This window comes from Thunnus albacares, chromosome 24 (assembly GCF_914725855.1).
Source record: "Thunnus albacares chromosome 24, fThuAlb1.1, whole genome shotgun sequence".
NCBI classification, from domain to species: Eukaryota; Metazoa; Chordata; class Actinopteri; order Scombriformes; family Scombridae; genus Thunnus; species Thunnus albacares.
Genome location: NC_058129.1, coordinates 3,119,986 through 3,133,016, shown reverse-complemented (window position 1 = coordinate 3,133,016; position 13,031 = coordinate 3,119,986). Strand labels below are relative to the sequence as shown.

Here is a 13,031-nt window from a genome sequence, read left to right as displayed (position 1 = left end):
CCTGCCTTAAATTGCCATGAGGGGTGCAAAATTTTACCGCAGCCACTGCAATTTTTTTTAATAAGCGGGGTATTTATTAATACTACAGATGTAAATGAACCCAGCTGCAGTTCATCTGAGTTCCATAAAGTGCAGCTAAATGAGATCTGGTGGAATGGAGTGCAAAAAGAAGTGTTCTCTGCTGCTGAGCTTGGAATATTAGTTGAAGAGATGACACTTTTTGGTAGTTCCAGCAAGAAGAAGTGTATTTGTGATAAAATATGAGTTAGACCGCCTGATGCTGTGAGCTCAACATAACTTAATGAGTAATGAAAAATCAATGTGGGAGATTTACGGTTACTGTAAATCTTCAATGGAGCATAGAGAGTGATTCTTTGGAGAAAACAAAAGAAAAACACAAGGAAGGACTGACAAAGAAACAGCACCACCCATAGAAACACAGAACTTGTTTGATTTACACGTAATCGCCAGGACTTGCAAAAACACTGGAGCAGTGATTGCTCAGTATCAGAGCTGGGAAACAAACAAATAAGAGAACAAAAAGCTTGATTATTGCAACATTTAGTCATTATGGTTTCATACATTTCCAGTTTTTGACCCAGAGTTGACACACTTCCTTGACTTGCCGCCTCGGCTGGTATGACAGGAATGCCGACATGACAGCATGGAGAGATTTCATTGGCCAATCGCTGCCTGGCCGACAAATACAAAATCCCCCCACTGCATTGTGGGTGTTGAAGGGAAGGCTCTGTTCTGCGAGAGAACATATTTTGACCCTCGGCCCTCACCCTGCACCCACACAGACTTTCTGGTGCACTGAGGCACACAAATACACACTCACACAACGTGCATACTGTAAAGGAAAGACACAGACACACATGCAGCAGTTTGGAAATGAATTTTCAAATACACACTGTTGCAAATTTATGCTTGTGCACACTTCCTTTTCACACACACACACATACACACACACACACACACTCAGTACAACAGCAGCACTGTATGCAGTGCTGAGATAGTCTTCTGTGTCTAATTATAATGGCGGATGGCAACACAGCGTAGCATCCAGAGAGCACACACACACTCTCGGGCTACAATACTGCACGCAGATAACGTTTAATTGGAAAATGAGCGCACTCATCGTTTTATGCACCCTTTCAAGTTCTCTCTGCCTCTTTCCTCCTCCTCCTCCTCTATCTCTTCTCTCTTTCTCACCCCCTCTCTGTCTTTCTGACTCGCTCTGACTCACACTCTCCAACCCTATCTCCCTTTTTATGTACAACTCTCCGTCCATCTCTCTATGACTCTCCCTCCCTTCCACTTCATCTCCAAATCTCTCGCTTTGTCACACACACAACCACACACACACATTTAAACAGAGGGCATTCTTATGCAGTCACATTGGGAGCTAATCTTGAGGGACTAGAAGAAGCAGAATGTTGCCTCCTCTTCTTCTCCTTCTTCTTCACGGCTAGTTTTGGGATTCCAGAGTAAAGTTGTGAAGATGCTGCGCAGGAAAGTCTACCATGTTCAGGTTGGAAAAGAATATCAAGCACTATTCTTTTGTAATTGAGCATTTTAATCCTAAATTGAGGCATGTCAAGTCTTGGAGAAAAATGATTTTGTGATATAAAAGTCAAGCTAATTATTGAGTGTTATTGAAGTTATTGAGCTGCTTACAAATGATAAGAGTACTGATGTTTAAAATAGTAACACAAGATGGTGTAATCATCTCTTCAGCATGTTTGACATTATCTTTATAGGGCATTGTGGTATAAATCTGCAAGTTCTTCACACCAGAAAGTTCACTAAAGTGATTTTCATATCAACTAAAGTCTAAACTCAGACTGACTCCGCTCCTCATGAGACATTTGAGGTCAATCCAAGGACAAGTATGGCAGTATTTTCTCAAAAATGAGATAGACATAAGATGTGAACAATATGTCAAACTATCAAGCATCCAAGTTGAAGTTGAAATGAAGGTACAGGGCTGGGATTGACTAAAAGTGTTGAAAGCAGCATGTAGTTCAGAGATAGGATCAGAACACACACATGCACACACAAATCACGCAACAAGAAGCGCTGAAAAACTTTAAGAAACTTTCTAGACAGTCTAACACTGCGCTGCACCTTCACCGTCTTCAACGCTCTCTATTGTTCTATTCTTGTCTGTGTCGTATTATTTGGTGCAACGACCCATTTTCCCCTCAAGTATCATTCAAATTTCATGTCATCTAATTTAATTTAAAACTTACAGTGAGTCTAACATTCTTTTATAGGATTCTTTAATGACATTTTGGAGAATGTTCAGACAACCTTTCAGATAGATTATAAAATGGAAGTAAATGAGATGAATTCTGAAATCATACAACAGGTTGTGCCATGGATGCTAATAGGTGGGAATCAGGATGACAGGAGCAGTTAATGTGGAGTGTTTCTGAAGCCAAGTGTGCCTGTGCTTCTCAAGAGTATCAATGCAGAAATATAGAGATAAAATAAAGTGACACCTGCCATTATAACATGGTTGATTGAAGAACAACAGTGTGTACAGTTGTATTTGTGTTAATATTGTTTAAGTCACAGAGCATGGAAGTTAGTGTCAGCTTCTGTACTGTGATGTATTTCCCAGTGAAAGGTAATATGTGGGTGGTGTACAATAACAAGAGGGATTTAAATCAAAGCCTTTAGACTTGATTGGACCACTTAAAAATGGGCGTGGTTTAGCAAATACATTCAGTAGGATACAGAGCTGCAGAGGACTGTTGGCCACCACACACACCTCCCTCACCTGTGTGGTAGAGATGAATCAATTAATTATGAAGCAGGAGCCGGGAGATGATAAGCTTGGAAGGGAGAAACAGTGCACAATAACACATTAAACAAACAATAATTGGTGTTAATTAATGAGCTTTAGTGGTACCAGTAGGACAGAGCCAGGTTAGCTGTCTCCGATGTTTATGCTAAGCTAAGCTAACCATCTCCTGGCTCCAGCTTCATATTTAGCAGACAGATATAAGAATGCTCATCTAAATCTCATCAAGAAAAGCGTATTTCCCAAAATGTCAGACTGTTCCTTTAAATTATATTTGGATATATATTAAATATTTGGTTGCTCTTGTGTGTGATACTATACTTACTTTACTATACTCTACTTTACTTTACTTTACTACATAATTTTACAGCTGTATCAGTTGATAATCATGTCTGATAATTTGCAGTATTTTGGCATAGAAATAGATTAAGATTGATTAGAAGAAGATTTTCAACATTAAGTCCTCTATTAAAAATATTAGTTGGTACAGTGTTGGGAGATGAATGGACAAAAGTAAGTGTTTGAAGTTAGTGTTCAGGTAAAATTAAAGATCTACCATCATAAAGACATTGGCATTTGCAGTAATGTGCTAGCAGAGGCAGCAATATTTGATGTCACATTTCTTACTGGTTCATTTCTGAACTTTTGGTATTTAACACCATTCCTGAACAGGAAGTGTTCTCAGAAATCAAGCTTTATTTGCTTTTCAGTTTACAAAGACTGCTTTGTTAAGTATCTGGTTCTCTTCAACTGCCTTATCAGGAGCGTTAAAGAGGTTCAGTAATGGATTGCCTGCAGGAAAAATGTACGATGGTGAGACCACTGTTGTCGAAGTTACCAACTGATTCCGTGCTGAATAAAGTATTTTGACATTTCAGTGCTACAAAAGGTTCCATCCACAATGCATTAAGCTCTGCATTACGGCTCAATCCTGGTGGTTGCTGCTTTTAGAGAGTAAATCACTTTCTCAGATCCTGATCCCATTACTGAGCACTCCAGCCGAGCAGTGAAAAAAGTGAATTCCTGAAAGATGGCTGCTATTACCAAGATAATGAAGTGTGTGCTCCAACAGAATTTACCGCTTTTGCCTTTTTTCCCCCACTGACTCTTACTGTGTGAGCATGTATGTGTGTGTGTTACCAGGACCTCCAGGCAGAGATTGACAACCACACAGAGCTGTATCACTCCCTGGATGAGAATGGGCAGAGGATTCTGACGTCGCTTGGGAACTCAGAGGACGCCACTCTGCTCCAGAGACGTCTGGACAACATGAGCCAGCGATGGAATGACCTGCGCAACAAGACCCTCAGCATGAGGTGAGGAGAGGCTTGGGTGACTGGAGGTCATAGAGCTCCAGGGATGGAAGTTAAGGAAAACAACTCTACAAACCTACACTAGAACAGAACAAAAGAAAAGAGATGTTAAGAAATGTGTGGGTGTACAAAAAGCTAAAGAAAAAGGTTAAAAGCCTGTGTGTGTGTGTGTGTGTGTGTGTGTGTGTGTGTGCGTGTGTGTGCGTGTGTGTGTTTCAAGGGCTCACCTGGACTCTGAGATGGCTCCGTGGAAGAGGCTCCACATGTCTCTGCAGGAGCTGCTGAACTGGATCAGGCTTAAAAGTCAACAGCTGGAGCATGAGCCGCCTGTAGGGGGCGACGTCCCCGCCGTGCAGGCACAGCTGGACACACACCGGGTAGGTGGAAACACACACACATACATGGGACACAAACAGACACACTGCTTGTCTCCACTGCATTTTTTTTAACATGCAGAGGTGTTTGTGAAGGATTTTGTGAATTCATTTAGAAATAGAAGTCATGTATAATCCCTTGCTGTAAGGGGCTCTCTGAAAATTATCAGGGGAGGAGGTCAGTTTGGAAAAGAAGGAAGGTTATGTATTTTTTATTTTTTCTTCTTACTGAGAGGATGGTCTCTTATCTTTTCCTCATCCCAGTATCTGAAAGATACAGAACCCATGTATTTCTTTACAAAAGAAGCTAACAGTGGCTCCCTGTTATTGCTATTGTTCATTAATGCACCTGTTCTTCAGTCCAGGGGTGATCTCATACACACACTTGATCGTCTGTTCTTTCACATTTAACCAAACTGTTACCAAGACATTTAGAGCTTCATTTATACATATCACCTTGTGTATGAAAACAAGAAACAGTCTGCTTTTAGCCTCCAGCATGTCTGTCCATGTGACTCAGACATCATGTAATTGTTTTTTTATGATAGACGGTCAGACAGCTGATCATATTAGGCTACAGCATCTTCATAACAGTTGCAGGGCATTTTGCTCATTTCATGTCAATGGTAATCACAGTTTATCAGGTAGTATTACAGAAAAAACATAAGGTTCAGCCTGCCTCCCCATACCAATAATTTTCATATAGTCCCTAATAATAAGCATACTGCTTATCACAATCCTTCCTCAAAGTGTAGATCAAAGTCACAATCAAGGAAAACACTCATAAACCTTCAACTCAAGACCAGTGCAGTAAGCAATCAATAACATGAGTCTGTTTGATAACTTTCATAATCAAAAGCTTTGTGGTTTCATTGCAAAAGCAGCCATTTATGTTGGAGGTGGACTTCATGCCGCTCTGACTAACATTATGTAAATCAAAGGCTCAGAACAAATGGAAATTATAGTCGCACAGGTTCAATGAAAAACACATTTTATGCACCATTTTATGCAAAAAAGCGAGATGATTGTCTTTGCTGACTTGGTCATTTCATGGATAAAAATTACAATAATTCTGCAAAATGGTGAGTTCTTGCAGATATGCATTAGGAGAAGGCTTTTAGTCGAAGGGTTTCACAATGAATGTAGACATGTTTTAGTGTGAGGGACCGCTCAGATGCACAGACATTTGAAACTAACAGTGTTTGTGCATTCTTCTGCTTGTGGACTACACACAATACATGCAGACCTTCCACCAACAACAACCTGTCATTATAAATATAAGAATATATAAATATATAGAACAGTAAATTTCACATCACAAATCTTGTCTTACACATTGGAACTAACTTGACTTGTTTGTGACTGAGTTCGCCTACTGACTAGCATCAAGAGAGGGAATACACACTAATCTGTGGGTATTCAAATACCTTTAGAGAAATGGGGAGAAATGGCTCTGCCTTGAACCTCAGAAGATGGACTGTGTGTGCACACATCCAGGCACATCATTCAGGTGCAAGACAAAAACATTTTCATCACAGGGTACAAAGGATTGAGGTCTGCACACTGTTAAACTCCCAATAAATAATGTTATTCTCTTTTTGAGGCCTTGAACCTGGAAACAAAAAGTGTGACTGCACAGAAGGATGTAGCGAGCACCCGCAGTACGAGCGGCACACGGTTAACTGATGGACTGCAGGGAGAATGGATGCATATCTTTGTCTTTGAATTCTCTATTCTCTTTTTCAACTTTACTGTTTTTTTTACAAACTAACAGTAACATTCACACGTCATCAATTGTGACCACTGGTTGTCATGGTAACGACTTCTTATGATTGGACTGAAGTGAATGCACACACAGAGACTGATGATAGGTGTGCAGACACATGCACACACACACAAGTGTATACTCTCACTGGCAGTCTGCAATGCAGGTCAAAAATTGTTATTGTAGTGTTATGTGTTTGTATAAATTCCAGTTGTTACTCTCACATAAATCATACATAATTACAGAAACGTGCAATGACTAATAAAAAAGCACTGCCTACAATCTTTGTATGTGTGCTGAAGGGCGTACTCTTCTCAGCCTGACGGCAGTATATTTGTAGTATCTTCAGTTTTTCCTGGTGGCTCCTGATTGGTTGACACTGCACGCTGAAAATAACTGGATCTGGGGCAGAAAATTTTATGCCCAAGAAATGTTGCCAGATTGGGTGATTTTCCACCCAATTGCTGCTTCCTTATTAGATAACATTTACCCCATGAAGGCAGGCAAAACATACATGGATTGTTGTGGTACTGTGGTGATAATTGTAAAGTGAAAGCAGTTGCTAAGTGGCCACCAAAAGTTACTTTTTAAAACTTTTAGAAACCGCTAGCCTAGCTGCTAGCTACCAGCAGCTGGCTTTCTTCTGCATTGTACGGCATATGCTCACATCCAAAATACACAGAGCTATCTAGGGCCCCACATAGAGGAAAAGTCACGCCATGCCACTGTAAATAAATGATATATATCCAGTACCGGTCAAAGATTTGGACACAACTTCCCATTCACTTGAATGAGACAGTGTGTCCAAACAGACGGGTGACAATGTGACGCCCACATGTTGAGAATAATGGTAAAGGATGACTCAACTGACCACGTCACTGTCCACATCTCTGTAGACCAGTGCCTATGGTTTTTGCGCCACTGAACTCTCAAATGTGCATTCATCTTGGTAATGAGGGGTTTATGCAATGCAACCCTACTATAATATCCCTCTCTATGTAATTGTCGACAGACTAGTCTTGCTGAAACAGTCTGATCACATCCGGCATTGACATTCTCAGTCACCTGAGGAAGAGTTGCTCTTCTGTTTTTCCTTACATATCACACTGATGCACAGGCATCACAGTCATTAAATGTGCACTGTCGACCACAATTTCCGACCCTCTTTACTGATGTCTTTCCCATAGGTGTAACAGCAGATGTCACTTTACTCACTGCTCCTACTGAAACACTAGCAAGTTGAGCAGTCTCTCTGACTGACACTCCTGCCATCTGTGCCCCAACAATGAACCCTCTTTCAAAGTCACTTAGATCTTTTCCTTTTGCTATCTTGATACAAAATCAGAATCAACTGGGCCTGCTCAGCATTTGTATATATGTCACAGAGCATGACTGGATGTTAATTGCTTAATTGTACCATTCAGTGCACCTGTGTGGAAGCATCTGCATTCGTTATGTTTCTCCACTAATTTATTCAGGTTTTTCCTATAATTCGTCACCTGTCTCAGACAGATGACAAATTAAAGGTATATTGTTCTAGTAAGAAACTTCCATATGTTGTATAAGGAAGAAAAAAGTCTGTCTTAAGAGACAATATAGCCCAGAGAAATGATGACATGATTCAGATGTGTGGCAGCATGTATTTGCATGCATTTTTACTTACTTTTTCACTTTACTTTTGTGTTTTTACAGCTTTCCTGTTGTTTTGTGCACTTTAGTGTAATTATGTGAATTGGTGCCAGTTTAGGTCAGTGATTTTCCATGACTACTCTTTGACTCTGTACTTCATTGTTGGCTACCAAATCACAGATGTTATCAGACAAGAGCAGACATCTCCCACCCTCCTGCTTCCATCTCCTGCCAGCATGAGCAAAAGGCACAAGGCCAGATGACATTAGGAAAGACTCAAATGTGCATTTTATTCAGCAGCTTTTCACAAGTTTATCAGACCGTGCAATTCTGTCGTCTGACATAGACTATAATATCCTGTCTTTAGGCATCGATCCAGTTATAACAACATACCAACTTACCATGTCGTGATGTGAAAAGCTTTTTTGTTTTAATGAGATAAAATCAGTACGTCATTGTAACGAGAAACTTTAATTGTTTGAATGACATGCGTTTATTTTGTATAATATTTCGGAAAGTTTTGTCGTATAACAAGTAGTAATAATGAGAAAAATATGTCACCACAACATGAAAAATATCTTAGTTTTATGAGAAAAGGATCTCTTTAACAAGAAAACATTCTTGTTTTAACAAGAAACAAATCTAAGGAAAAAGAGCACGGCAAATATTGTTTTCAAATATCTTTCACCAGAGATGATCAGGCATCTGAGTAAAAACCCTGAAAGAAATATCCCAATAACACAAAATATAAGCCATTAAGACAGATACCATACCCAAACACTGCTTTACAAAGAAACATACAATTAAACCAGATGTGTGTGCTCATGTGTGTCTTCACAGGGCTTCAGGAGAGACTTGAGAGCTAAAGAGCCTGTTGTGACCAAGGCACTAGACGATGTGGGAATCTTCCTGTCTGAACTGCCCCGAGACACCCCATCACCTGAGCAGAGAGGTAACACACACACACACACACACATTTACAAAACAACTCTTTTCAGTAACTGTAAAATTCTGCATATAGACGTGGCTCCATTTTTCTTACAAGTGTTAAGACCGTCCCCCTTCAGCGCTTCACACTCACTTTGATGTTTTTCATGCTGGCTGGATTAAGAATGTAAGCGATGTAAGCAGCATAAGCTGTTTTGTAGTGGGTTTTTTTTTTTTAGTTTATCACAACAAAGATACATTTACATTTCCTGCTCACCTTGTACTTTCCATTTAAATGCACAAACTGCAATGTAAACACAGGAAATAGCTCTTTAATTAGTGACATTTTCTTGCCAAAGCAGCGCTGGGATCAGCCTTAACACTTGATGTCTTACATAAAAGGAAAATATGTAGTGAATGTTACAGACTCATCTCCTGCCTGCTCTTTAAAGCTCCTTTTCCTCTCGTCACTGGGGTCCGTAGTGACAGCCTAGAAACAACCCCACGTGAAGGTTAACAAACATACGCAGACTTTCCCTGCAGCACCTTGTGCACCATGGCAGCAGCCCAGTTACCAGGCCTGTAGAAAACAGCTGAACTATAATTGTGGCCCATTAAACTTCCAACTCAAACACACTTGGAGAGCACAGAAAGAGAGAGAGAGAAAGGTTGAACTCCAGCTGCTAATCACTGCCGCACCGAGGGAAACAAGCACTTACTTTCTCTTCGAAAGTCAGTCTGTCTTTGTGATTTTTAATTGGCAGCGGTTGGGGATGTTGAAATAGCAATTGCCACTGTGGTTTTTGACTGTATGACATTTTATTTAAATTCAGCCAGCTTTCCTAAAAGAGAATCTATGTCTCCACAAACACTCAGAGTGGTTTGACATATAAGTGAGACAGTCTCTCAGGAGCCGGTCTTCATTGTCACAGCGACTGCGTGTGGCTTTTTAAACTCTACTGGACACGTTTTAAATGGGAGCTAAGGAAGGTTAGTGCGGCGCACAGGTCCCCCTTCACTCAAAAATATGTTTTTCTTCTTGCTCCTACAGTTGGATGTTTGAGCTTCTCTGTGCAGAATGATGTATGTTCAGAGTTTTTCACATTCATCTGCTGAAAGTGGGAAGCTTCTCTGTGCTCATTGAAAATCAGATTTTAGGGGGCGAGCCAACAAGCATGATTTGTAACATTACAACTGGTTTGGAAGCTAATAGTGGTCCAACATGCAACTTTAACAAGTGTGATGTGGAAACTTGAAGCCCCCACTTCACAAACACTGAAAATGGACTTTACAGTGAAGTAGGAGACATCTTGTGTTCAGCAGTTAAACTTTTAAAATGAAAAAATATTTGCATATTTATAGAATCTGGATTTTCAATGAAGGAGAAGGAGGGGATGTTATGTGGAAAAACCATATTAAGACACACATTATTGTTCCAAGCAGTCTTTTTATATGTCTGAATACATGTCTGGAGGGGATCTTTAAGTTTTATTAGAGCTGAGGGAGGATTATGTGTGAAAATGTATTTATTTACATACGAAATACATTTTCAAACAGCTTTTTACTGTGAATGATGTCTCCTATGTCTCTTCTCCTTGCTTTTCTCGCTGCTTTGAGTGGGCGGGGCTAAGTTGGGAAACGGGTGATGTTGAGTACTGCCTTGCACAAATCAGACTTTAGTAACATTTGAATGAAAATGTGATAACAGCTGTGGGGTTCACAGCTTTTTAGCAGAAAACAGCAGCCTTCTGCAGCCTGAAATGATGAGAGCCGTAAGACTGAACCAAAACAGTGAGTTTAAAGACACTAAAACTCTGCAGAACTGATGGCAACTGCAGAGTCAGGTGATAATCCTTTGTTGGTTTGTATGTTAAGAAAATAATGTTCACATACTTCTTCTTCTAACCTTTAGATATCAGTCCAGAGGAGCGAGCCCAGAACGTGGGGCGAGTCCTGCGTAAGGAAGCAGACGACGTGATAACCAAGTGGGACCGGCTCAACGCTGACTCGGCCGAATGGCAGAGGAGGCTGGAGCTGGCTCTGCGTCGCCTGATGGAGCTCCAGGAGGCGGAGGACTTGCTGGACGGACAGCTGAGGCAGGCGGAGATGGTGAAGGAGGCGTGGGAACCTGTGGGAGACCTGCTGATCGACTCACTGCCAGAGCACATCGACAGAGTCAAGGTCAGATTGAGTGACGCTCATTATCAGGTGTCGGTATAATGACTTTGAACATATGAGACCATGGTTGAGATGATTGATGGCATTATATTTTTCATAATTAATTAAGCTTCGCCCCTAGACCAAGTTGGTTTAGGGGGAGTTTAGTTCTGCTAAAATAGCTCACAATACACAAATACTCAGCGTTTCAGCAGGCAGCAGACAGCGGAAAGAGGATTAGAAGTGCAACTCCTCATCCTTTATATACTCCCAGATGGACTGATTGGCTGCAGGAGGATGAGGACCTAGAGCTGAGGCCCCAGAGCAACACAACACATTATTAACACATTTTACACAACAGTTACACCTTCTCCAATGGGGGGGGGTGTTACTAAAACCATATATTTCCTCCAAACCGCCTCACTTCTTCTCACAGGGAGCATGTAACTACACATTCCTCTCTTTTTCTGCTGTCATTTCTCTTTCATGTTTCTGAAGAGGCACATAAAACATGAAAGAAGTATGTTGGATTTTTTTTTTTTTTTTATTCCCATCGGCATTTCTCTGCCTCCACCACATCAGAGCTTTAGTTTGCATGAAAGAACAGCACACTTTTCGTCTTTGTTGCCATAAAGCAAACCTTTTTTTTTTGTGCTGTCAAGCAATCCAGCAGATGTCTTGCACAATCAAACTCAGTAAGAAAGGAAATTGGCAATCATTAATTTGGTTTAAATACAGCACCCTAGTGCTCATGTAAAAAGTACAGAAGTGTTCGCCCACTTTGCATCCATCAACCATCAATGTTAAGCAGATAGCCACATTGGAGGCACCTCATGTAGCATTTATCCTACTTAAGCCTGTCAGCATTTTCTATACATCAGCAAGCATTAACCAAGCAGGAAAAGTGGGGTTTACATGATGGATGTATCTGTTTCTTTTTGTTAGAACAGATGAGGTGAGAAACAAGATGGAACTGAGGGCTACTAACACCCTGTCTGTGTTTCCCATCTGTGTGTGTGTGTGTGTGTGTGTGTGTGTGTGTGTGTTGCAGGAGTTCCAGGATGAAATTGCTCCTATTCAGGATGACGTAACACACATGAACCAGCTGGTGTCCACTTTTGGTCCACCTGACATCCACCTGTCGCCTAGCAACCTGGAACGCATCGAAGATCTCAACACACGCTGGAGACTGCTGCAGGTACACTGTCATGCACACAAACACACACGTGCTCATTCAGGAAAATCAGAAACACTGATAATCCTCTGCAGATATATACAATGTACTGTACATATCTGCATTTACACACACATTTATGTCCACAAACTTTTGCCAGGGCGGATGGCTGTACACACCTCAAAGTCATATTCAAGTATCTCAATGTAGCATCTTTCAAGTCCTAAGAACATGTGCAACTTTCTGACACTGTCAAGACTTTTTGGCCAGGTCACCAATTACAGATAGCAACTGTAAGCCAAAATATTCTGTAGTTATATTATAATTTTCTTATTTTTTCAGTAACGTTCAAGGATAATGACTTCATGAGTCTGCAGGCTCTCACATGCTAAAATGACAAATGTAGATTCTCCTGTTACAATTGTGCCAAAGACTTGAGTGTAAAATGATTTCTAGATCTGCAACTTTTTGTATTTTAATTGTTAAACTAATGTAAACATACCGTACATATGGAAATTTCACACTCCAAGATGGTATATTCAGTATTTAAGTATCAAAATAATAAATGATTGTATTTGGTTTATGTGATTATAGTGATTATACAGCTTTTATCGTGTTTATAATGGGCTAAGCAACATGTCAAACATAATGTCAACATGAGTGTATGTCTGTCTGTGTGCACCTGTGAGCATGTGTAACTTTATGGAAAAGCTGTAATAAGGACAACAAGTGCACAGACACACACACACAAATGGTGTATGTGTGTTCACACCATGTGTTGGTGATCAGAGGCAGCACAGGATGTGCCTCTATCAGTCTCAATAAACACAGTGGCAGCCATGCTGGAAGTCAGACAGTGATTGTTACTGGGGGTGACAGA

The 13,031-nt window shown here is 40.6% G+C and overlaps 1 protein-coding gene across 10 annotated transcripts in view; it reads left to right on the top strand.

Moving 5' to 3' along the window:
- dmd (dystrophin) overlaps nt 1-13,031 on the top strand; it is a 320,693-nt gene that overhangs the window by 246,837 nt on the left and 60,825 nt on the right. For all 10 annotated transcript variants that reach the window (XM_044344903.1, XM_044344899.1, XM_044344896.1 and 7 more), the window contains 5 exons: nt 3,956-4,128; nt 4,346-4,502; nt 8,734-8,845; nt 10,733-11,001; nt 12,029-12,175. In XM_044344903.1, coding sequence (XP_044200838.1) covers nt 3,956-4,128; nt 4,346-4,502; nt 8,734-8,845; nt 10,733-11,001; nt 12,029-12,175 — 858 coding nt within the window. The remainder of the gene's footprint in view (nt 1-3,955; nt 4,129-4,345; nt 4,503-8,733; nt 8,846-10,732; nt 11,002-12,028; nt 12,176-13,031) is intronic.